A 26,527-nucleotide genomic window follows, 5' to 3' on the forward strand; every position below is an offset into this window, starting at 1 on the left:
AAAGAACATCACATCATTTGCATTTTAGAAAAAAAAAAAAGATTTTCAGAAAAGGGTGGACCCGGGGCGCAGAGCAGTGCGCCCAGAGCCCACCCATTTGTGTGACAATAGCGAATTAATATTTGCTATGGTCACACGGATCCTCCTCCTGTCCAATCAGGAAGCGGGTCCGAGACCAGTTTCCTGATTGGCCGAAAGGCGAACCCATGCCATTTGCCATGGAGGAGGAGGGAGGACTCGAGGAGTCACGGGGAGACCGAGGAGAAGCCGCCACTGCAAATCAGGTAAGTGCACTGGTCACTGTGCATTGATTGGGGGCACGCTGATCACTGTGCATTGATTGGGGGCATGCTGGTCACTGTGCATTGATTGGGGGCACGCTGTGGCACTGTGCATTGATTGGGGGCACGCTGTGGCACTCTGCTTTGACGTCTCCCGCCCCCCCCCCAGCAGGCCACGGAAAAATGATCAAGCGTTGACCGATCTGCGGCGATAAAAAGGTTGGGGAGCACTGTTCTAGGACACTCACAGGTCCAAGAAGACTGCATCCACCACTCGCGATGCACAGTGCGACTCGTGCATGAGCAGTGGGCACCCGGCTGTGAAGTCGCTAACTGTCACAGCCGTGTGCCCATAATGAAGATGCAAGCGCGGGGGGACCGAAGACAGCAGATGAGACTGCCTGGGATGACACAGGGGCTAATGAGCCCACCGCTGGATCCTGGGACAGGTGAGTGGCTGTTTTTTAAAAGTCAACAGCTACACTTTTTGTAGCTGCTGGCTTTTATTTTTACCACAGGTGACTGGAGCTCTGCTTTAAGTGCCATTTTTGTACATGATAATTTATTGTCTAGTGATCAATAGGTCAAGAAGAATGTATTTTATTCTACTTAACCACTTCAATACTGGGCACTTTCACCCCCTTCCTGCCCAGGCCAATTTTCAGCTTTCAGTGCTGTCGCACTTCGAATGACAACTACGCAGTCATACAACACTGTACCCAAATTATTTTTTTATAATTTTCTTCACACAAATAGAGCCTTCTCTTGGTGGTATTCAATCACCACTGGGTTTTTATTTTTTTTTTGCTAAGAAAATGAAAAAAGACCAACAATTTTTGAAAAAAAAAAGGTTTTCTTAGTTTCTGTCAGAAAATTTTGTAAATAGGTAATTTTTCTCTTTCACTGATGTGCGCCAATGAGGCTGCACTGATGGGCACTGCTTAAGCGGCACTGAAGGGCACTAATGGGGTATCGCTGATGAGAAGGCACTAATATGCAGCACTGATGGGCACTGATAGGTGGCACTGATATCCAGCACTGGTGAGCACTGGAAGGTGGCACTGATGGGCGGCACTGAAGGGAACTGATGGGTGGCACTTATGGACACTGATGGGCAGGCACTGATGGGAACTGAAAGGCATAACTGGGCACAGATTAGCCTTACTGAAGGGCACAGACTGGTGTTACTGATGGCCACAGACGGGTGTCCCTGATGGGCACAGAGTGGCATCACTGATGGGTACTGTTGGGGCTGCATTGTAATCAGTTTGGTTTAGATAAATAAATATCTGGTTTGCATTGTTTCTTCAATGATGATAAGGCAACAATGATTTTGTAAAGCAACAACAAAAAAAGAAAAATACTGCTGCTCAAGATCTGGGTAAATATATATTTATTGGTCATTTGCCTAAAAGGCATGGTTTATCAGCATGGACAGTATACAATGGCTGTCAAGATCAGTAACATATATTCTTTGGTGTAGCTCTATGGGTTTAGGCCCAATGCAAACCTTGGACCAGCTCTCCGGTACTGTGTCCGGACTCTGTAGCCCACACTATAATAAAACGTACTATTATGTAGAGCAAGCAAACAGATGCTGTACTAAATACCTGAAGTTGGTGCACAGGACATTGATACTTCCCTATGTGTTTGCTAAGCTTGATCATGCAATGTCAAAAGACCAAGTGCAAGGGACACATGGAGAAACACATATGCTCTCTGCTCCATCTACATACAGAGCTGTGAAAAGGTCTTTGCCCCTTCCTGATTTTTTTTTTATTATTTTTTTTTTTTTTTTTGCATATTTGCCCCCCTTAATGATTCAGATCATCAAACAATTTTTTTTTTTTTTTTACACAAAAATAACTCGAACAAAAATGCAATCTGCAATTTTTAAGGGAAAAAAGATGTTCAAAACTGCCTGGCTCCATGTGAAAAATGTAATTGCCCCCTAAACCTAATAACTGGTTGTGCTTCCTTGGCAGCAACCACTGCAGTTAAGCATTTGCCATGACTGGCAATGAGTCATTCACATCGCTGTGGAGGAATTTTGGCCCACTCTTCTTTGCAAAATGGTTTTATTTCAGCCACACTGGAGGGTTTTCAAGCATAAACAGCCTGCCTAAGGTCATGCCACAGCATCTCAATTAGATTAAGATCCAGACTTTTACAAGGTCACTCCAAAACCTTAATTTTATTACCAAGTGCTATTGAGCTTTTGTGGCTAGTCATTCAGACAGATGTTTTTTTTGGCAATATGAGACAAGCCTTTGTGTTCTTTTTGGTCAGCAGTGGCTTTCACCTTGGAACTCTGCCATGGATGCCATTTTGCCCAGCCTCTTTCTTATTAATAAACCATGAACACTGACCTTAACTTAGGCAAGTGAGGCCTGCAGTTCTTTAGATTTTGTTCTTGGTTCTCTTATGACCTCCTGGATGAGTGGTCATTGTGCTCTTGGAGTAATTTTAGTAGGCCGGCCACTCCTGGGAAGGTTCACCACCATTCTAATTTTTCTCCATTTGTAGATAATGGCTCTCACCACTGTTCATTGCAGTCCCAAAGCCTTAGAAATGGTTTTGTAATCCTTTCCAGACTGATAAATATCAGTTACTTGGTTTCTCATCTGTTCTTAAATGTCTTTAGATAGCGGCATGATGTGTTGCTTTTTGAGATCTTTTAGCCGCCTCACTTTCTCAGACAGCTTCTATTTAAGTGATTTCTTGATTCAACAGGTCTGGCAGTAATCAGGCCTGGGTGGGCTCTGTTACATTTGTTAGATCTTGTGTTCCTACTATTTAGGAACACAGGTCTCTGTGTTCATCTATTGAGTACATCCTCCACACATTTAGAAAGCACTCCCTAGGAGTACACTTAACCCTTTGATCACCCCTGGTGTTAACCCCTTTCTCCCTTTCTTGCCAATGTTATTAGTACAGTAACAGTGCATATTTTTAGCACTGACTACTGTAGTAATGTCACTGGTTCCCCCCCAAAAGTGTAAAAAATGTCAGTTAGGTGTCCGATCTGTCCGCTGCAATGTCACAGTCTTGCTAAAAATGTTCTTATTGCTGCCATTACTAGTAAAAAAAATAAAAATGACATAAATCTATCCCCTAGTTTGTAGATGTGATAACTTTTGCACAAACCAATCAATATATACTTATTGGGATTTTTTTTACCAAGAATATGTAGCAGAATAGATATTGATGAAAAAAATAGATTTTTTTATTGGATATGTTTTATGCTGGAAAGTAAAAAACATTGTGTTTTTTTTTCAGAATTGTCAAATACCACCAGAAGAAAGTTCTATTTGAGGGAAAAAAGGATATCAATTTTATTTAGGTACAGCATTGCACGACCGCACAATTGTCAGTTAAAGTAAAGCAGTTCCATATCACAAAAAAATGGCCTGGTCATTAAGGGGGGTAAAACCTTCTGGTCCTTAAGTGGTTAATAAATGAAATCATCATTTAACAACAGTTGTATCTACTCGGGTTATCTTTGTGTAATATTAACATTTGTTTGAAGATGTGAATCGTTTGATTGAAAGTTTGATTGAAAGTGTGAGACATATGAAAAAAAAAAAACAAACAAAATCAGGAAGGGGGCACATACTTTTTCACAGCACTGTATTACAGCATCCAACTGCTAGTAAGTGTAACACACTGGTGGCTGGGGGTTGGCACAGCCAGAGCCAACCAATTCTCAGCTGTGAATATTGTGCATGTGGTCCCTGTGTACATTTATTCTAGACATATCAGGTAATAAAACCACCTTCGATTTCTATAATTTACCAATGTCTTTTACATTTTTTATGATATAGAAAATTTTGTTTAAGCACTTTAATACTGGGCACTTTCACCCCTTCCTGCCCAGACCAATTTTCAGCTTTCAGCACTGTTGCAGTTTGAATAACAATTGCGTGGTCATGCAACACTGAACCCATATGAAATTTTTATCATTTTATTTTCACACAAATAGATCTTTCCTTTGGTGATATTTATTCACCACTGGGATTTTTATTTTTTGCTAAATAAACTAAAAAAGACCAAAAATTAAAAAAATAAGTTTTTATTAATTTCTCTGTTATAAAATTTTGCAAATAAATAATCTTTCTTCAAAATTTTAGACCAAACTGTATTCTGCCACAATAATGACAGTACAAATATTCCCCCAAAATACCCCTTTTTGGAAAGTAGACAGTCCAAGGTATTTAGCCACTTGCTGACCAGCCGCCGTATTTTTACTGCAGGTCTGCTCTATTACGCGAAAAGACGTACCTGTACAATGATTTGTGTAAAAGACAGTAGATGCGCGCGTGCTGCCGGGGGGGGGGGGGGGGGCACACACATGCACCGATTGGGCAGTGGGGGACCCGTAATCGGTCCCCATGGAGACAGAATGGCGGTCTGCTGATGTAAGCAAGGCAGACCGCCATTCTGTCACAGATGAACACAGGGGTCTTGTGTTCCTACTATATTTATTTTCCTTGCCAGTGTTATTATTACAGTAACAGTGCATATTTTTAGCACTGATTACTGTAGTAATGGAACTGGTGCCCCCCCAAAGTGTCAAAAATGTCAGTTAGGTGTCCGATCTGTCTGCCGCAATGTCACCATCCCGCTAAAAATTGGTGATTGCTGCCATTACTAGTAAAAAATAAATAAATAAATAAAAATGACATAAATCTATCCCCTAGTTTTGTAGACGTGATAACTTTTACGCAAACCAATCAATATACACTTATTGGGATTTTTTTTTACCAAAAATATGTAGCAGAATACATATTGGCCTAAATTGATGAAAAAATTTGATTTTTTTTATTGGATATGTTTTTTGCTGGAAAGTAAAAAATATATATATTTTTTTTTCTTGTTTTGTTTTTTTCAGAATCGTCAAATACCACAAAAATAAACTCTATTTGAGGGGAAAAAAGGACATCAATTTTATTTAGGTAAAGCATTGCACGACGCACAATTGTCAGTTAAAGTAACGCAGTGCCATATCGCAAAAAATGGCCTGGTCATTAAGGGGGGTAAAACCTTTCCGGTCCTTATGTGGTTTGTAAAAGGCATGGCGAGTTTTTTGAAGTTGTCATTTTTTCTCACAGCTTTTTGGAAAATTAAAAAAATAAATAAAATTCACAATTTTTTTTTTTTTACATACTATCACCAGTGCAGTACAGCGTCATCATATAACTGGTGTGTTGGTGTTCAGATTTGGTAATCATGGTAACATTGTACAATTCTGGGAAAGTGATAAAGATTTTTTTTTTTTACGCATTATGATTGCTTATACCAGTGAATTTCTCAGTTATAAGCAACCATTTTTACTGAATGAAATTGATTCATGCTGTGTGTATTGTGATGAGCTGTGATTGCCCACAGCTAATCACATGGTGCAGATGAGCTGTGATTGGCCCTGTCTGTAATAAGTGATCACTGTTACCAATCACAGCTAGCAACACAAATGTACATAATAATAAATGGCATTAATGGAAGCCATCAGTTGTTTACAATTGACATGTGATCTTCTATGATTGGTCACAGCAATCACATAGTACTGGCAGGGGCCTCTGGTACAGTGATCTGTCCACCAGACACATCTGATGACACATCAGGCTACAGGGTGGCCCAGGTGGCGCTTATGAGGCAAGTTCCAGGAGGACGTCATATGGCGTCCATCTGGAATGAGGAATGTACCGCCAATCATTTGTCTATAGGCCAGTTAGGAACTGGTTAATAAATTCCTTAATCCCTCTGTTTTTTTCCTTGCTTCATTGATTTTATCTTCCATTTGGAAAGCAACAAGAGAGTTACTGATTGAGGGCCAATTTACACAGTGTGTGATGTCAGACCAGGGGTGGACTGACAACTCATGGGGCCCCCGGGCAATCAGAGATCATGGGGCCCCCTGTGTCCACACTCAAGCCACACAAAGCCCCACCTACAAATTGCAGCTCAGCCACAGAGTGGGCATTTAAATATCTACCACAGCATAGCCTGCATGGAAGTTCCTGGCTTCTTTCTGTAGTGTGTAGCCTCTCATGGGGCCCCCTACTGACCCTGGGCCCTCGGGCAGTGCCCTAATCCCTGAATGGTCAGTCCGCCCCTGTGTCAGACATTTTACTGCATTGTAAAATGTCTGTCACAGCAAGGACATACAGAAAACAATTGTTTTCTTATGTGGCCTAAGGCTGCGCTGCAGCATGCTGCAGTAAAATGCAGTCATGCTGCATTTTATCGCAGCAACCATACATAATCGCATAGCACTGTATTGTACGGCAGCACAACGCATCACACTGCTGTACAGCAAAAAAAGAAAAAGGTACAAAAAAAAGAAAAAGGGAGCCATGTGATGCACTGAATCATGCACCACACTGCCCCTTACCGCAGCCGGGAACAGACAGCTGCCAGAGCGGTAAAGCGCTCCAGCAGCTCTTGGTTGCTGTGCGAACTTAGCCTTAGATCTGGGTGTAAATACCCAAATAAGCCATTTGCCCTATGGACATGGTTTACGGGCATGGACAAAGTAATAGCTATCATAATTACCAACATCCTTCTTTGGATTTTCAGTACATGGAATGATCTTTAGTTTCAGTATTTCAAAGCCAGCCTCTTTAAATGCCGCCTCCATTTCTTCCTTACTAATGGGCAGACAGGAGAATCTCTTTTGACCAATATAATAGTATGAACAGTTGAGCGCACTCTGTATTACTATGTGACCCCCTGGTTTAATTAGGGCCTTCAAATTCCTTAAAGCATCGGTGAAGGATTCCACATCTTTGCAGGGTGCTTCTAAGCAGAGGCAACTAATCAGGCAGTCGGCTTGTGGCATCTCCACCGGGCCATATGGGTTCTTCTTCAGAGCATCACATTTCAGAACTTTTGTCACCGTTCTCCTTAATTTTTCTATCTTTCTCTTGCAGTACTCGCTGTCACTGAAAAAGGACACTATAGATTATTCTTCTTTTAGTGTAATGATTGCAAACATTGAATGCTAAGTTCACCTGTTTTTTTTTCCTAAATTCCAGCTCCCATATGTACTGTACCAATTTACCATTATTGTGCCTCTGTTGCAGAAAAGAAAAAATGTTCTCTGTCTTTTAAAGGGTCAGTTCCCACCACATACAGTCCAGTGCGTTTTTTTCTGCATCAAAAACGCATGGAAAGTAGGTTATATGGTTTCCTATGGCATAGTTCACACCAGTGCAGTCAGTTCCAGGGTGTTCCAGTTCCAGACCAAAAAGGAGAAAATGCTGCATTTTTCCTGCACTGGACTGCGGTAAAACACATAAAAAATGCACCAGAATGCACTGGAATGCATTAAAAACGCCCCGGACCCCAGTACAGTGGAAAATAAAAAAAACACGCAAAAAGAAGAAAAAAAGCATCTGTAATGCACCCGGAAACCAAAATGCACCATAATACGTCAAAAATGCGTTAAAAACATGCATGCAGAAACACACCGGAACTGATAAGGTGTGCGTTTTTGTGGTATTAACCAGCCCTTAGGACAGACATTACTTCAGCCCCTGATGTGTTCATAGAAAATCCCTCCATTACTTCCTGCCCATCCTGAATTTGGTATTTAGGACATAAAAACCAGTACAAGGAAGTAGTTCACCAGCTGACCTAATTAATACATACCCCGCACCTGCCCTCCCCCTGTAGGAGATGGCTCCTGCCCACTTCTGTGCTCATATACAATCATTATCTGTCTGTCATTATCTGTTCTCACTAAATACACAGCCAGTGATCAATTTTTTTTTTTTTGGTTCCTTCATCTTGCATAGATTACTCATTAGGCAGAGTGTACAGGAGCTGAGTGATCTCCAGCAGCCTATTTGGAGCAGAGCTGTAGTATTGAAAACAGGAGAAGCGTGTCCCTGGAAGTCTTTAAAGCTCACCATACACAATAGATCTACTATCAACTATGTAATGTTAGAGCCTGCCTGAATGGATACACAGTTATTAGATAGATAGATGTATCCTGTTATTATATAGCTTTGGTAAATCTAAAGAAGATTGTACAGAGGTAAAATTCAGATTGAATAGTGTATGGTCACTGCTATACACCTAAAATGAACTAGTCGCGCTCTCAGTGCTATTATTGTTAACAGCACCCCAAACAAAGAAGCAAACACATTTAGCCACATGAAAAAAATAGCTACAAATGCAGCAAAATGTACCACGTCAAAATGTCCCATGAGCTACCTTGTCAAGTGTAGGACAGCCCATTAAAAATAAAAACACATGAGGGAATGTGAGTCCCTGCTAAGTGGAGATGGGAACAGTGCTTGACAGCTGAGTGTCTCCATCCACTCCCTCCTATGTATTTGCATAAAAATGTCCACACACTTTGCAGTCTAATTTTACAATCTCTGTATGTACAAATTTCTTTAGATTTACCAAAACTATGAAATTGGAGGACCCACCTGAACAATCCATTCAATTTGTATCAAGACCGACAGGCCCTTGCACTACATATACAAGAAAACGTGACCGCACTTCAAAATGCTAGGAGATCTTTTTTGTCTTAAAATCATCCAACAAAGAAAAGTTACAATACATTCATGACATACATGGAAGGGAGCATGGTTAACACGTTTCAAGAAAGTAATCACTTAGTCATAACCTGTTATGACTATGCGATTATATGTCTAAGTGAATAATTTCATAAAACACGTTACATAGTTACATAGTTAGTGAGGTTGAAAAAAGACACCAGTCCATCCAGTTCAACCTATGATGCGTGTGTGTGTGTTTGCTTTTAACCGTACATTGTATACCCCTGTATGTTGTGGTCTTTAAGGTGTCCATCTAATAGTTTTTTGAAACTATCAATGCTCCCTGCTGATACGACTGCTTGTGGAAGAGAATTCCACATCCTTACCGTTCTTACAGTGAAGAACCCCTTACGCACTTTAAGGTTAAACCGCCTTTCCTCAAGTTTTAGTGAGTGGCCACGTGTCTTATTGTATCTCCTTTCTCTGAATAGTTTGTTCCTTATGCTTGGGTCACCAGTACAGTATTTGTACATTGATATCATATCCCCCCTCAAACGTCTTTTCTCCAGAGAGAAAAGGTTCAGTGCTTGTAGTCTTTCCTCATAGCTGATGTCCTCCATTCCCCTAATTATTGTTGTTGCCCTTCTCTGGACTTTCTCCAATTCCAGCACATCCTTCCTGAGGACCGGTGCCCAGAACTGGACAGCATACTCCAGATGTGGCCGGACCAGAGTCTTGTAGAGTGGGAGAATAATCTCTTTATTTCTGGAGTGAATCCCCTTTTTTATACATCCCAGTATTCTGTTGGCTTTGCTTGCGGCGGCTTGGCATTGCATGCCACTGCCAAGCTTGTTGTCTACCAGTACCCCCAAGTCCTTTTCCATCCTAGACTCACCCAGAGGTTCCCCCCCTAGTGAGTAGCTTGCTTTCTGGTTTCTGGCCCCCAAGTGCATTACTTTACATTTATCAACATTAAACCTCATCTGCCATGTAGTTGCCCACCCCGTTATTTTGTTCAGGTCTGCTTGCAAGGTTTCCACATCCTGCATAGAAGATATTGGCATGCCTAGTTTAGTATCATCTGTAAATACTGAGATTGTACTAGATATCCCCTCCTCTAGATCATTTATGAACAAATTAAACAGGATTGGTCCCAGGACAGAACCCTGGGGGACCCCACTATCCACACCCGCCCAATCCGAGTACTCCACATTAATCACCACCCTCTGTACTCTCCCCTGGAGCCAGTTCTCTATCCAGGTACTCACCTTATGGTCCATACCTACCTTCCTTAGTTTGTACAGTAATTGTTTGTGGGGAACGGTGTCAAAGGCCTTTGCAAAGTCCAGATACACCACATCCACAGGCTTACCTTTATCTAGGTGGCTGCTCACTTCATCATAGAAGGTTAATAGATTGGTTTGGCAAGAAAGATTTTTCATAAATCCATGCTGATTACTACTTATAATACCGTTTTCATTACTAAACTATGCTCCCTTCTATATGTGTCATGAAGTTATTGTAACTTTTCTTTGTTGGATGACAAATGAGATCTCCTAGCATTTTGAAGTGTGGTCACTCTTTTCTTCTTAGATATACTGGCTAGACCACGGACTGGACCTGCACTCAATCTTCAAGGAGCTCATTATCTTCACCTGGAGCAGCGTTACCCTCTTTGTTGTTGCCTTGCACTACATAGCTGATAGTAGATCTAAAGGAGCACAGTGAAATCAAAGAAAAGATAGGGAGGCAGAAACCTTCCCATAGCCCTTTCACTACGGTAGGACTTGATAATAGGTTTCTCAACAAATGTTCAGTCACAGAATATATTGGAGTTAATGTCACTTGAGTTTTTTTTTGCTTATGTATATCTGTATGAGAAGCTTTTAACTTTGTATATTGAATAAATATGTTTTTTAATCTTAATAAATGTAACTTTTGTTAAAGTGCTCATCTAAATGTGACAGCCCCACATCTTGTAAAGTCCTACCGTATTGAAAGGCTTATGGGAAGGTTTTTGCCTCCCTATCTTTTCTTTGATTTTACTGTGCAACTTGTGTCTATGGATATGGATGTGGTTAGCCTTTCCTAGAACTGATATATTTAATCTCATGTATATAATGCACTGGGTGAACAACCCTTTTCTCTTGTAAAACATCAGTTCTAGTATCTCTGTGATTATAGTTAAATTACCACACTTGTAGAGATGATTACATAGTTGTACTGTGAAATATAGTGTCGTGGGTTTTTTTTTTTTTTTTGGTATACTGGGATCAGCTATAAACCATCTGCCTTGATAGATATGGCACAACTAATTGGGACAAAAAACATGTACTTCTGAAGCACATACCGATGTAGGTCTGGAGGTTTATTTTCAAACATGATTAGAACGTAAATCCAATCTGGGGTGGCATATCCGATACTTCGATAGATATCTTAAGGAAGGTGTGAATCCGCTGGGTTTGTGGGTGTAGATCTGCCCTTCATTCAATGCATTTTTTGGGACAAAAAATGCCCCAAAAAACGCCTGCAACAACACACCTGGGCGTTTTTTTGGGCATTTTTTGGGGGTCTTTGGAGGCAGGCAAAACATCTGAAATTCTGTATAGGGGTATATATACACACACACTTATATGTATTTATACACATACACATATATAGGTGTTATAGCAGAGAAGCCATATGGGTGTTAATTATTTCATTAGCGCAAGCATAGTGGAGCAAACAAGTCATTTCATGCGCTAATGTCTTGAAGTTTGTGTTGCAGTGTGGAAGAATCATCACATGAGGACAGTCACCAACTATTTCATAGTCAACTTGTCTCTTGCAGACATTCTTGTCACTATCACTTGTTTTTCAGCAACCTTGGTAGTTGACATAACCGAAACTTGGTTTTTTTGAAAGCCCCTCTGCAAAGTCATTCCTTATCTACAGGGTATAGGCTATTCCCAAAGACAGAAGATGAGGAGCAAGGCCTCTGATGGCATCAATGGAACATGAAACAGTATCTGAAGGAACGATTGGGAGTCTGATCTGGTCGCTCTAGGAGGAGACGAGCCGATGTGATTGGTTTGCCTTTGTTGCCTGTTTATCCACATTCAGAGCCATACACTGGACCTCATGCAACTTAGATTCTGTGCCTCTCCACTTTCCCTCCAGACTCTGAGACCTTGATTCCCAAATGAAATGCAACATTTTCCACAGTCTGCGATGCTTTGGGGAGCCATGTCATCTGCTGGTGTTGATCCACTGTGTTTTTTCAAGTCCAAAGCCCACGCAGCCCTCTACCAGGAAACTATAGAGCATTTCATACTTTCCTCTGCTTTCCAGCTTTATGGAGATGCTGATTTCATTTTCCAGCAGGACTTAGCACCTGCGCACACTGCCAAAAGTACCAAAACCTGGTTTAATGATCATGGTATCACTGTGCTTGAATGGCTAGCAAACTCGCCTGACCTAAACCCCATAGAGAATCTGTGGGGTATTGTCAAGAGGAAAATGAGAGACACCAGACCCAACAATGCAGAAGAGCTGAAGGCCCCTATCAAAGCAACCTGGTCTTCCATAACATCTCAGCAGTGCCACAGGCTCATTGCCTCCATTCCACGCCGCATTGATGCAGTAATTAATGCAAAAGGAGCGCCGACCAAATATTGAGTGCATACTACACTATACATGGACATGCTTTTCAGTAAGCCAACATTTCTGTATCAAAAATCCTTTTTTCATTGGTTTTACTGGATATTGGATTTTGAGTTTTCAGTTTTGATGATATTTACATTTTTTGAGATTCACCTGTACAGTATAATATATTTTTTAACTTTTTTTTTTTTTTTTTTAGTTTCAATAAATTTTTATTCAAGAATAACAAGTACAGACAAATGCAAAAATGGTACAGAAATGAGAACTGAATCAATAAAAAAGTCAATTGATACAGGTAGAACAGTATGGTGGGTGTGTAGCAAACCACGCTCATATATATAGTATGCCGTAGGGATTTAGAGCGAATGGAACCATACCTCGATCCAGAAAAATTTAGAAAGGAAAAAAAAGGAGGGTACCAACTAATAGGCGATGGGAGCAACCCCCATAACGGTAGGGTGCCACCCTCGAGACACCCCAAAAGGGAGCAAACTGTGTCCCGGAGGAAGCGCACCCAACCTCTGTTAGTGAGCCATGTGGTATCCCAAACACGAGAACTCCAAGGAGAACTGAATAGAGGTACGTATTTCCCAGTCCCAAGCTAACCTAGCAAGGGACCCGTATTCCAAATTGTAAATAAGAATATTAAAAGAGAAAATTCTAACAATTCAAAAACCCAACCCAAGTAATTGACAGGGGCTCCGGGCCCAAACCTAGAGACCCCACCAGGTATAGTCATTAACAAAACACTATAAGTACAGCAGTATCAGTAGGAGAGCAAGAAGAGGGAAAAGAAAGAGAGAGAAGAAGGTAGAGGGGACAGAAAAGGAGGCTGACAAGCAGCAAGGACAGAGATAAGATAACAGAAGGAAGAGCAAGAGGGGGTTGAGGGCTCCAGCGGTCCCACCTCGGCTAAATGGTAACATGAACGTAGGTCGCCCAGGGTTCCCAGATCCGTTCAAATTTCGTTCTGGAGTCATCAAGAATACTATACATCTTCTCCTGCGCCATTATCCATGAGATCTTGCGCTTAGCCAAATAGAGCGGAACAGAAGGCTTTTTCCATTGCCTGGCTATCGCCATTTTGGCACCGAGGAAGATGTAGAAAACAAGGGCCTGGGTGTGTTTGGGAACTTTAGGAATGTGCTGACCTAAGAGAGCATGCGTAGGGGACGGATGTACTACAAGACCAGTAATTCGCCTTACCATACTATAAATGCGCCCCCAGAATGTCCTCAGTTTGGGGCATTCCCAGAAAATGTGTAGAATAGTACCCATCAGGTTGCAGTCACGAAAGCAGGTGGGTTGCGTGGAGGGATAGATGGTGGCCAGCCTAGCGGGCACCATGTACCACCTCATAAGCACTTTTAAGTTAGCTTCCATGAGACCAACATTGTGAATACCCCGAAAAGAACGCCCAACACATGCATGCCAGTCAGGTAGGTTCCAGTCTATATCAAGGTCCTGCTCCCATTTGAGCATGTAGGCTGGTTTATTTTGAGCGTCGTTTAGAAGAGCATAAATGAGGGAGATACCCCCCTTAACATCAGTCATTTGGGAACACCATTGTTCATAAAGCGATGCCCGAAGGGGAGCAGGAGATTTGGACTTGAGGGAATTAATAAAGTGTGAAATTTGAGTCAGACGAAACTTCTCCACAGGTGGCATCTTCAACTTAGAAGTACAATGTGATAAGGTTAGAGGACCAGAGCTATCTACAAAATGTCCGATTCTATACATGCCTTTGTCAGTCCACCATTTAAATGCCCCTATGTTTTCTCCTGGAGGGAAGGCCGGATTATGGAATAAGTGAGTGAGCGGAGCCCAATGTGAAGTCACTTTATGCGATTTATGTATGTGATCACAAATGGAGAAAGAATGTGAAAGGGTAGGAGATAATACTGGGGGGCGGGAAGAGGCTGGACACCACAGTAAATAATCGATAGTGTGTTGGGGGCCCGCCTGACGTTCTATATGGCACCAGTCGGGCTTCCCACCCCTGGCGTAGATAACGGAGAACTGTGTTAGTTGTGCTGCTAGATAGTAATTCCAGAGGTCCGGGACTCCCAGTCCCCCCTGTTTCCTGGATCGTAGAATTGTATGTTTATTAATTCTATGTCCCTTCTGTCCCCAAATAAATTTAAAGATGTGGCCTTGTAAACTCTGAACATGGGATTTACGCACCGGGATCGGGAGAGACCGGAATAAATAAAGAATACGCGGTAAGAGAGTCATTTTAACAGCATTGACTTTCCCCATCCAGGAGATGCGATAGCGAGACCATTCAGAGAGATCCCGCTTCAGTCGTCGGAACATGGGCAGGTAATTTGACGGGTAGAGTTTGTCTATAGAGGGAGTTAACGACACCCCTAGGTAGGGGATGGAATTCGAGTGCCAGGAGAAAGGGAAGTGGTCCTTCAGCCGGTCCACAAGGGAAGAGGAGAGGTTTACGTTAAGAGATTTGGACATATTCACTCGTAAACCTGAGGCTGCCCCGAAGGCGTCCAGGAGGGAAACGATATTGGGGAGAGAGATCAACGGGGAGGTGACAAAAAGCATAATGTCATCTGCAAACAGCGCACATTTGTGGGTCGCTGGTCCACATTGTATACCATGAATATCAGGATGGAGGCGGATGGCTGTTGCTAAGGATTCAAGAGCCACCGCAAAAAGGAGCGGAGAAAGGGGGCATCCCTGTCTCGTGCCTCTCCGGATGGGTATGTTCGCCGAGTAGTAACCCTGCATCCGGACCTGAGCCACTGGGTGAGAGTAAAGGGCTCGAAGAGTGGTGAGGAAAGAGGGGCCAAAGCCCCAACCTTCAAGAGTGCGGAAGAGAAACGGCCAAGAAAGGGAATCAAAGGCCTTTTGTAGATCCAGGGACAGGAGAAAACCATGTTGGGGAGGGCCACCATCCCACCCAGAGTTCAACAGAGAGATGACATCAATCACCCTCCTTACCTGGTCAGGTCCCTGCCTACCTGGAATGAACCCCACCTGATCCTTATGAATGTATTTGGCAATAAAGCTGGATAAACGATTAGCTAAAATTTTTGTCAGGATCTTGAGATCATTATTAATAAGCGAAATTGGTCTGTAATTGCCCACCTCTGAGGGGTCCTTCCCAGGCTTGGGGATAACCGAAATGTAAGCATTATTAGAAACTTCTTCAAGGCTAGCCCCGCCCCTAAGGGCATTAAAGAACCTGACCAGATAAGGAGATAGGACCGACACAAAAGTCTTATAATAAAAATTTGAAAAACCTTCAGGGCCTGGGGCAGAATTGGGCCGAAGATTCTTGATAACATCCAACACCTCCTGTTCATCAATAGGGGCTTCCATAAGGGATCTATGTGTTGCTAATAGGCGGGGAGGAGGTACTCCTTTCGAGAACGATTCAGGATCATCCCCCTTGTGGGGGGCAGGAGCCGCATAGAGATGTGAATAAAAGGAGTGGAAGGAGTCCATTATGGAGTCGGGGTTACTCGAGAGAACGCCGGAGGGGGACTTGATCTTAGGCATGGAGATTGCTTGATATTTGGGGGAAAGTTTCAGCGCTAATTTCGTGCCCAATTTGTCCCGGGAAGCATAAGCGTGAGCATTTTGCCACCTCAGGGCCTTCTCTGCCCTAGAAGTCAGAGCTAAGTTCAATGATAGTTTGACCGCATCAAGTTCTGCTAACGAGGAAGGGTTAGGGGATCTTTTGTGGGCTCTACGGAAACGATCATATTCATTCTCCAAACGAGCAATGTCGACCATTCTTTCTTTTTTCATTTTCGCCCCCAGTTGAATGAGAAAGCCCCTGATAACCGCCTTATGAGCCCCCCAGAGGGAAGAGGGGGACGTATCAGGGAGATTATTGAGCGCGAAGTAGTCGCGAAGTGCAGCCTCTACCTGGGAACATCTAGCGGGGTCACTCAGGATGGACTCATTAATTCTCCAAGGCGACGGGCCTCGGGGAGGCACGGAGCAGGAAAGACGAAGCGAAACCATGGAGTGGTCCGACCAAGGGACATCCTTAATTTTAGACTTCTGCGCAGCAGGTACGTCAGTAGTGGGGATGAAAATGTGATCTATACGCGCAAACGTATGATGGGGTGCCGAGAAATGCGTATAATCACGGCAAGAAGGGTTAAGTTCCCGCCAGATGTCAATCAAACCTAGCGAGTGAAGAGTTCGAGCTACTCGAAGGCTCTGCTTGGAGGGACGGCGGAGCCTACCACCAGAGGAGTTAGATTTATCAAGGGTGCAATCAAGAGCTAAATTGGAATCCCCCCCAATGAGGACACGACCCTCAAGGTGAGGAGAGAGTATGAGGAACATGTCGGAGAAGAATTTCGCCTGACCCCTGTTAGGTGCATAATAGGAGACAAATGTGTATAACTCTTGACTAAAATGAAACGACCGTGGGGGTCCCGAACTGTGTGCAGATGGGAGAAGGAGAGGGATTTAGCAAAGAATATGGCAACCCCTCTCTGCTTGGTGGGGGCATTGGCAAGATAAAACAAGGGGTATTTGTGGTGGACATATGTAGGTTGATAAGACTCCGGAAAGTGAGTCTCCTGAAGCAGGAGAACCCCCAATCCCTGGGAGTGATAATGTTGGAATGCCTTCCTACGTTTAACCGGTGAATTTAAGCCCTGGGTGTTGTGTGATGCCACCTGCAAAGAAGATACCGTACTCACGTTAGACGACATGGTGATCTGTCATGGAGAGCGCTGGGGTGAATGTAGTAGTGGATTCCCAATGGATCCCCTGGGAGAAGTCAGGCACAGCAGCAGCAGGCGTAGAAGAGACATGAGCAAACCAAACGGACCGCTGGAACCCTCTGCAAAGAAAAAGATACCAGTGAAAGGAGAAGAGAGACGCAAGAGGAAGCTCTTGCGCCGGGATGAGGTGACAGCAGGCAAAGCCCACAGTCCCCCATCAGACGTACGGATGTGCCCTGAGCCAGTCAGGGCACATTCCTGTGGGAGGTAAGAGGTAACCATCTAACATCCAACAGGAGGAGGCGCAATGAGACCTCCCCGGTCAAAGAGCACCAACCCAGCACTCCCATAAAATTCAAATACAAAACAAAGTCAAAGCACTACGATCCCTCTAGATATAGAACGGGATCAATTACCCAGCTTAAACCGTGAGGAGTATGGGAGAAGAGAAATGATTGGGGAATAAAGCCCGAGGACAGGGAGGGAAGGAGGAAAAGGAAAGCGGGAGGGGGGAAAGGACAGGGAAAAGGTGGGAAGGGAGGGAGGATGGAGAGGGCCAGGGATAGGAGGGAGTATGAGGGGGGAAAAGGGGACTATAAGCAAAATAGCCCCAAAAAAAAAAATTATACACATACATATATATATATACATATATACACATACATGCATATATACATACACAAAAAAAAAAAAAAGAAAAAATTTGCAACCAGCTTAGTAGCAGAAAGTCGTTATCAGCAGTGAACTAAAATATAAGAGAGTCAGTTCGCTGGAAAAAAAAACTCAAAACATAGTCCAAACATGGACCCAAAAAGGGGGGGGGTCAAAAAGCGAAGGCCGGGATCAACGAGGACCCCAAATCAGGCGAAGTAGAGTAAACTCTAACCGCCAAGAGGACATGCAGTTGGAGGAGTCACGCAGGCATCAGGGTGGCTGGACGTCACGGTGGCGCTTTGTTTACTGTTTGTGCCACACCGAGGGAACAGGGCTGATCGGTGGAAGCCGCTTGGAAGATTCTCTCCTGGTGGTAGGTGAGGCGGGGACAGGGTCCCTGGTGAGAATTCCCAATTGTAGAAGCAGATGTTCGCCATCCTGGAAGTTGGTAAAGCCATATGTCTTGTTTTGCAGTTGGAAATTCAGGCGCAAGGGGAAGGACCACCAATATTTCAGCGCCCTAGCAGATAATGCTAATGTAAGCGGCTTCAATGCTCTGCGGCGCTGAATGGTGAAGGGGGAGAGATCAGTAAACAGTTGGATCTTGTGGCCTTGGATGTTCAAGTCCTCTCTACCCCTGCTCCTTTTCATGAGCTCCTCCTTGACCCCATAAAAGTGTGTCTTGACGATGACGTCCCTGGGCAGGCCATCCTTGCGGGGCAATTGCAGGGCCCTGTGCGCTCGGTCAAGTTCCAGACGGTGGTCAGAAATGTCCGGTATAAGGTCCTTAATAAAAGCTTTAATCGTGACGGGGATATCAGTGATAGTTTCGGGGATCCCCCTGACCCTGAAATTCAGACCTCTGCTCCTGTTTTCCAAATCGTCTAGTTTACTGAGTGCAGTGTCCAACTGATCTTGCAGAGTCTGAATGCAAGCAGTATTCTGATTGGCCCGTGCGACCGTTTGGTCCATAGTGCTCTCAATTGCTTCTATGCGGTTGCCAAGGTTCTGAAGTTCTGCCTTAATGGAGCCCGTAATTTGTGAGGCATTGTGGGCCAGGCCAGAGGCTAGCATTTCCGAAAATCTAGCCATCAGCATTGTCATGTCCGGGAAGCAGCCGGGCGAGTTGAGGCCTAGCGGATGTGGTGAAGCCGGGGCCTCAGGTGATAGTAGCCCCGGGATCCCTGGGGTCTGCTCTACGGTTCTCCTAAGCAGGGAGTCCGTGGATGCTGGAGAGGCCAGTGGGGGCTGAAGTAGATGTGCGGGAGTTGAGGGAGATGGCCAGGGGTCTGGAGGGGGTGACAGGGAGTCCATAGGGCATGCAGCTGTATCGCCTACCTCCAGTGGACCTCGGTCTACTGAGGAGAGGTAAGGTGCGGCCGCCATCTTGCCTGTGTCCCTCTCCGGGGAGAGGAAGAGAAGACGGCGGGATACGTCACGACGGGGACCCGCCGACATCCACCGGAGGTCCGCAAGAGGCAGGGGCAGCCGGTCGTGCCGGACGGGTGGTGTAGTGCGCTAGGAGGCCGGCGCTGGGGCTCTCGAGGGACCGGGGAGGCGCGGAGCTCCGGGCTAAGGCGCCATCTCGGAGCAGCCGCTCATGCGCACCTCAGTATAATATATTTTTATGACTTCGCCTTTTGCTTTTGGTCAAGCAAAAAAATTATAATTTAAAACTGCACTTTAGATTAAAAGACACCATTTTTTGCAGCACCATAATCATTAATACATCTTTAAAAGCAGATCAACCGACCAATCAGATACCCCTGAAGAAGACACGTAGTCCCTTGTGTCGTCATGCGTAGGGGGGGGGGGGGCAAGCGAGTGTCGTGATCGGAATACTCCACAGTGGCAGGTACGCTGGAACGGATCTCACTGAAGAGGGTATACGCTTGGCCATCCGTCATATACACATATAATATCATTATATTTCCTGCTGGGATAGATTGGTGCGCTCAAGAACCAACTGCATGTGAGTAAATTTATGTTTTTTAATAAAAGTTGATTTGACCAAATGTTATTTGCACCATGGTTTTATGTTGCTCCCCATTAGTGAGAGAGCTGCTGGAACTATATATCTAACACTGGGAGCTTGAAAAAGAATAATAAAATGAAACCATCCACCATTACCTTGTGAGGGTATACCAGCTCTTTCAGACCAAGCTTAATTGCGAGGTCACATTCAAAGAGGTGGGAACCCACCCATTAGGGAGGGTCACAAAAGTCGAGGTGACACATCTGACAAGCTGGCTGGTATTGCTGTGGGTGCTGCTGGCTCAGGGTGGTACTGCTGGCTGGTACTGCTGGCTGGTACTGCTGTGGGTACTGCTGGCTTAGGCTGGTACTGTGCTGTAGGTACTGCTGGCTGGTACTGCTGTGGGTACAGCTGGCTGTTACTGCTGGTGGCTACAGCTGGCTGGTACTGCTGGTGGAAAATGCTGACTGGTACTGCTGGCTCAGGATGGTACTGCTGGCTCAGGTTGGTACTGCTGGCTGGTACTGTGCTGTAGGTAATGCTGGCTGGTTCTGCTGTGGGTACTGCTGGCTCAGGTTGGTACTGCTGGCTGGTACTGCTGTGGGTACTGCTGTGGGTACTATTGGCTAGTACCACTGGTGGGTACTGCTGGTGAGTACAGCTGGCTAGTACTGCTAGTGGGAAATGCTGGCTGGTACTGCTGGCCCAGGCTGGTACTGCTTGCTGGTACTGCTGTGGTTACTGCTGGCTCAGGCTGGTACTGCTGGCTTGTACTGTGCTGTGTATACTGCTGGCTGGTACTGCTGGCTCCAGCTGGTACTTCTGGCTGGTACTGTGCTGTGGGTACTGCTGGCTGGTACTGCTGTGGGTACTGCTGGCTCAGGCTGGTACTGCTGGTGGGTACTGCTGGCTCTGGCTGGTACTGCTGTGGGCACTGCTGGCGGGAAACGCTGGCTAGGAGTGGCGCCGTGATGGAGGAAGAGGCGATGCTTCCAGTATTGGTCACAGGCGGAGTGCATTTGATATCACTCCGTCTGTGGCTCACTCAGACTGTCAGAACGGAGTCGGAACTATACAGGAAATATTGGCTCTATTCTGACAGCTCAGCTGAAAGACACAGTCTCAGCTGCACCGTGGGGGCCGGACCAAATGATTTTGTGGGCCGCAGGTTCCCTACCCCTGCTTTAGAGAGTTCTCATTTAGGTTCAGTGGTCATTACAGCACTGTCCCCTAGGATGGTGTGGGACAAGGTTTTCACCTACATTGCTGGCCATCAGCTGCCTCCTGCTCCTATGAAAACTTTGTAAATAAGATACAGATGTTGCAATACTGGAGTCCCCAACTATTCTAATCACACCAATATCACACATGTGTAACTTACCTATTACCTTCCAGTTCACAGACAAACTTGACCATTTGAGTCCAGTCTAATGCATCAGTATCATTCCTCAGCCACTTCTGTAGCTGTGTTCGGTTTTGCTCAAGAAAGTCGGAAGTGATGATATTGTTGAAAACTTCGCAAGCAGAGAGAAGCTGATAAATTGTGGGTCCAGCCCCAAAGTCAATTAGTATGTCTCCTTTAACACCACCTTAAAGGAAAAAAGAAAAACCCCACAGTGGATTATTAATTTTAAAACGTAGAAAACTGTGGAAATTTGCCTATTTTAAGGCTGCTTTGGACCAGCCGCATGGTCCTGCTCCTCTGTGTCAGCCAGCACCACTGCAGAGGAGAGGAGAAGAAGCTTTACTTCAGCTTGTAAAGCCTGAAGTGGTGAATGGACCACCTGAACAGACCGCCTGTCCATTTACACTCGACTGCCATCCGATCCACTAAAGGATGGGGGATCTCCATCCGTCTGCTTTTAGTGAATCCGATCACATTGGATGTCGGTAGGTGTAAACAGACACTTATCATTTTTCACCTGCCGCTCTATAGATGACAATGTACGGTCCAATAGGGTCTGCCTGAAAAACTGACAGGTGGACTCGATTGGCCCACTCGTGAGGAAGGGGCCTAACACTGACAAGCCAGTCTCTCTAATTAAAAACAATATTCTGAAACCCTCCATATATAAAATCAATAAACTGCAGTGGAGGAAAGAAAAAAAAAAAACTCCAATAAAACATAATTTGATTTTCGTAGTCGGGAAAAAAAAATCCTTCCTGATCCCATATGAGGCATGTTCTCTGGATCAACTACCCCTGTCCTTATTGCCTCTAAATGTTAAAGTCTGGTTATATTTTTCTCATTTAGAAATGCATCCAGCTCTTTTTTAAATCAATCTACTAAGCTGGCCAAAACCAATTCTTGAGGGAGTCTATTCCACATTTTCACAGGTTTTACTGTGAAGAAGCCTTTCAGTATGTGAAGATTCAATCTTTCCTCCAGACCTAAAGAGTGCCCCCTTGTCCTTCATAATAACCTGAAAGTAAATAGCTAAACACCAATTTCACTATATGGATTACTTATGTATGTATGCATGTTGATCATATCTGCTCGTAATTGCCTCTTCTCAAGAGAGAATAAATTCAGTTCCTCTAATCTTTCCTCATAGCTGAGCTCCTCCATGCCTCTTACCATTTTGGTTGCCCTTCTCTACACTTTCTCCAATTCCCCAATATCCTTTTTATGAACTGGTGCCTCAAGCTGAGCTACATATTCCGGATGAGGTCTTACTAATAATTTGTACAGGGAAAAATTATGTCTCTCTCTCTGGAGTGCATACCACTTTTGATACAAGATATATTGGTAGCTTTACAAAATGCAGCTTGGCATTGCATCCTATTATTAAGTCTATGATCTACCAGAACACCCAGATCCTTATCCACAATTGACTTCCCCAGCTGTTTTCCTCCTAGTATGTATGATGCATGCATGTTTTTAGCCCCACGTAGCTTTACATTTATGAACATAAACCTTATATGCCACATAGTTGCCCAATAATGCATTGAGGTCGGAGACATCCTGTAGGGATGCAGAGGTGTAACTAGAACCTTCAGGGCCCCGGTGCAAGAAACCATGAAGGGCCCCACAGACCCGGGGCCCTTCCCTTCAAGCCTGAGGCTCTTCCCACGGATCCTGGGGCCCTTTACTCTCATTGCGGGGCCCTTTATTACGGTCCCACAGCGGGACCACAGCGGGACCCTTTCACAAGTTCTGCAGTGGGCCCCCTTCCTGCCATCTTGGGGCCTCCCCACGGTGGTTGAATGCCAGGGCCCGGTTGCAAGTGGGACCTTTGCGATCCTGGAAGGTCACCCACTGGTGTCAGTTTTTATTTTTTGTTTTTTTATTTGTACTATTTTTTATCATTTTATTCTATTTTTTTTTTTTTTTTTACAATGTCACTGATTATGACTCTGTCCATTCAGAAAAGGAAGAAGCTTGTAAATTATCTATTTACCGACCCTTCCTGGTTCTCTAATGTGACACATCCCCTGCAGCAGCCGGCAGGAGAGGGGAGGGAGCACAGTAAGGGGGGGGGCAGCACAGTGGGGGGGGGGGTAGCACACAGGGACCCAGAGACAGCAGAACACAAGTGAACTGGAGAGGAGGAGTGGCTGGGGCAGCATACAGAAGAACCAATCTCCTCCATTTTCGTCCTGCAGCTACAGGAGAAAAAAGGAGGACAGTGATTTCTCTACATGCTGCCCCCGCCACCCCTCCTATCCATGGGGCCCGGTTGCAATTGTAACCCCTGTAGTTACGCCTCTGTAGGGATGTAATTCCACTGCATAGCTTGGTGTCATCTGCAAAGGCTAAAATTATACTTTAAATTCCAAACCCTATACCCATCATAAATATGTTAAAAAATAAGGGCCCAGCACTGAACCTTGGGGTACATCAATAATAACCTTAGACCATTCGGAGTATGATTAATAATTTCTTTTTGAATACGGCCTTTTAGCTAGTTTTCTATTCATTTCCAAACTGAACTTTGTAAGCTTGTAGACTTTAATTTACAGATTAGCTGCATGTGGGGAACTGTGCCAATTAGTTTGGAAAAATCTAAGTATACCACGTCCACAGCAAATCTTTTATCTAAGTTTAACATGTCTAGAAGACCCCTGATGTCTCATCTGTTCTCCAATGAATCGAATGGAGTGCAGATCGAACTCCATTAGCTTTTTCCCCAGCAAGTAACACCAGGATCTGAAAGTGAAAATGTGAATAAACTTGCTAATCCCCCTCCACTCTACCTGGCAGCACTTGCCATGTCAGTCCCAGGTGAGTGGAGTCCAGGAAGCATGGTGGAGGCGTGCGTGGGGTACTCACCATGTGTAACCATGAGCAACCCGGCTGCTGTACAGCATCGACATACAGTGGTGGCAAACTCAGTAAAGGAATTAAGTGCAACTTTTTTGTGTGATAATTCTTGTAGTAATAAATCATTGTTTTTTTACCTGAAGTGAAAGTTTCATGGAAATTCCTCAATGCAAAATCAAGCCATTCTCCAGTTATAGCTCCTTCTGCAGGGTGATAGTATGTTCTGTAGTAATCCACAGGGTCAAACTCATCAATGTAGGTTTGAGATGATGTGTACGGAGTCTCCATGCTGATCTATCTTCTCTCTAGGAGAGTAAAGGAAGCTTGATTCTATTAAAATGCAGTGGTAGCTAGTAGTAGTTCATTACTGACATCCAGACTTGTTCTGTAATGTTGAACATGTTTCTATAGTTATCCAAGAAGCTTCTATTGAATGTCAGTATACTTGGTGTTTATAGTATAGCCCCAACACCCAAACCCAAGGTAAGTACGGTAATAGTATATGTAGTACAGTGTTGTGAGGAATGCAAAAACCTGTAGACTGGGGAGAAAAACATCATCTCAACATATGGATGGCCCAACATAGAGGTCAAACTCTGCAGGTCAGGACTTAGTAGTCTTCCTACTCCTCAAGCAGAAGAGACATTCTCTCAAGAATAGTGGGGTGCATGTGAGTGGGCCAGACACACTGCCCATGGGGAGAAGATAACTTACATGGAGACTGGTTGAAGTGTTAAAGTATTTTAAGTATTGGGCAGTACAGAAACTCAAAATTTTCAGACATGTAGGAGTCGGCTACGCTGGGCACCTAGAACAGGGTCACTTGCCTGATACAGGGTTTTCCTTTACTTATGTTGAGCATCATGTACACTTGAACAAATAAAATAGTCTCCATGCATTCCTTTTCCGAGGGCCCTGGTGGTGCGATTCTGCTCCCGTTGCTTTGGGGGATGGATCACTGCAGAAGGAGTGCCATCAACATCTCCTTCTCTACAAGAGGCTATTCCACTTGTCACATGATCACGTATACCAACAGGCTGCTTGCCAAACCTTTGTTACCCTTGGTAACCACTGTATCTTCACACTGTATTAACTATTTGTACTGATGTCTTCATACCCCAATGTGCTAGTGGCCCAACTGTAGACTATGTATGAAGGTCACTTGCATTATACCCCAGTAACTTCAGACCAGGCAAAGTTTAAAAAGCCGTAATGAAAAAATGCAGCTTGATGAGAATCACAAGATAACAGTTCAAGAATAAGTGAAGTCTTTTCCTAACGTAGCACCCTCTAGCTTAGTGTGCTAGTGTATAGTTGTAAGTTGTAGTGTAGGTAAATTTGGCTTGGCTGGTAGCCAATAGGGATGATCGAACTTTTGAAAAGTTCGGTTCGACCAGAACACCCGAACTTCCCGAAAGTTTGGGTCCGGATTCCAGAACCCCATTGAAATCAATGGGACCCGAACTTCGGTAATCAAAAAACACAATTTTGAAGCCCTAAAACCCAATAAATGCCCCTAAAAAGTGCCTAGGGTTCTGGGTCATGCCCCAGGGACTATTAATCACACAAAAAAAAAGTTCTTAAAAATTGTCGTTTTTGATAGAGAGACAATTATTGAAAAAATTATTGGAAAAAAAAAATTTGATTTCTTTGGATTTAGTGTCTGGGGGGTCTAAAAAGTGTACCTGTGAAGTTTCAGCTCTGTAGCATGTCCAGAACCAGAAAAAAAGATAATTTTTCTTAGAATTTTTATTAGCGCAGGGATGTGGCTCCGCTCCTATTACACCTATATGTGTGTATGTATATATATATATATATACATATATGTGTGTGTGTATATATACCCCTATACAGAAGTTCAGATGTTATGCCTGCCTCCAAAGACGCCCAAAAAATGCCCCAAAAAACGCCTGCAACAACACACCTGGGCGTTTTTGTTGCAGGCGTTTATTGGGCATTTTTTGGGCGTCTTTAGGTGCAGGCATAACATCTGAACTTCTGTATAGGGGTATGTATATACACACACACATATATGTATATATACACATACACACATATAGGTGTAAAAGTAACGGAACCCCATCCATGCGCTAATGAAATTATTTGCAGGGATGTGGCTCCGCTCCTATCAAACCTATATGTGTGTATGTGTATATATACATATATGTGTGTGTGTATATATATACCCCTATACAGAAGTTCAGATGTTATGCCTGCCTCCAAAGATGCCCAAAAAATGCCCAAAAAAACGCCTGCAACAACACACCTAGACGTGCATCGCTCAGTGATGATGTTGCACACCTGACAATATATATCACCTGATGGCTCTCAGACCTTGCCCTTGCGTTTGTGCTCCAAGGTGCGTCACTGCTAGCAGTTGTCTGTTCTCTGTGTTTTATCCTTGCATGACCTGGCTTGGCTGATGACCTTCCTGGCTCTCGATTCCACATCGGCAGACGACCCTGCATCGGTTGATGACCCGGCTTCTGGACTCA

The 26,527-nt window shown here is 44.2% G+C and overlaps 1 protein-coding gene across 1 annotated transcript; it reads right to left on the reverse strand.

The window, feature by feature from the left end:
- Window positions 1-6,640: 6,640 nt before the first annotated feature.
- LOC309567872 (nicotinamide N-methyltransferase-like) lies at window positions 6,641-24,364 on the reverse strand. Its single transcript, XM_082273380.1, has 3 exons — window positions 24,170-24,364; window positions 21,150-21,357; window positions 6,641-7,222 (listed from the first exon to the last, which is right to left on the reverse strand). Exons 1-3 carry the CDS (start codon window positions 24,318-24,320, stop codon window positions 6,784-6,786), a joined length of 798 nt encoding a protein of 265 aa, XP_082129506.1. The 5' UTR covers window positions 24,321-24,364; the 3' UTR covers window positions 6,641-6,783.
- Between the last annotated feature and the right edge of the window lie 2,163 nt (window positions 24,365-26,527).

The sequence above is a fragment of the Pelophylax lessonae genome (assembly GCF_965119305.1).
Source record: "Pelophylax lessonae genome assembly, chromosome: 12".
In the NCBI taxonomy this organism is placed as follows: Eukaryota; Metazoa; Chordata; class Amphibia; order Anura; family Ranidae; genus Pelophylax; species Pelophylax lessonae.

What these genes read in the sequence shown, in the direction of transcription:
- LOC309567872 (XM_082273380.1), bottom strand. Translation starts at nt 24,320, where the DNA reads ATGGAGACTCCGTACACATCATCTCAAACCTACATTGATGAGTTTGAC. An exon ending in CCATGAAACTTTCACTTCAG is followed by an intron (nt 21,358 to 24,169) that starts GTAAAAAAACAA and finishes TTTTCCTTTAAG; the next exon opens with GTGGTGTTAAAGGAGACATA. An exon ending in TGTGAACTGGAAGGTAATAG is followed by an intron (nt 7,223 to 21,149) that starts GTAAGTTACACA and finishes GTCCTTTTTCAG; the next exon opens with TGACAGCGAGTACTGCAAGA.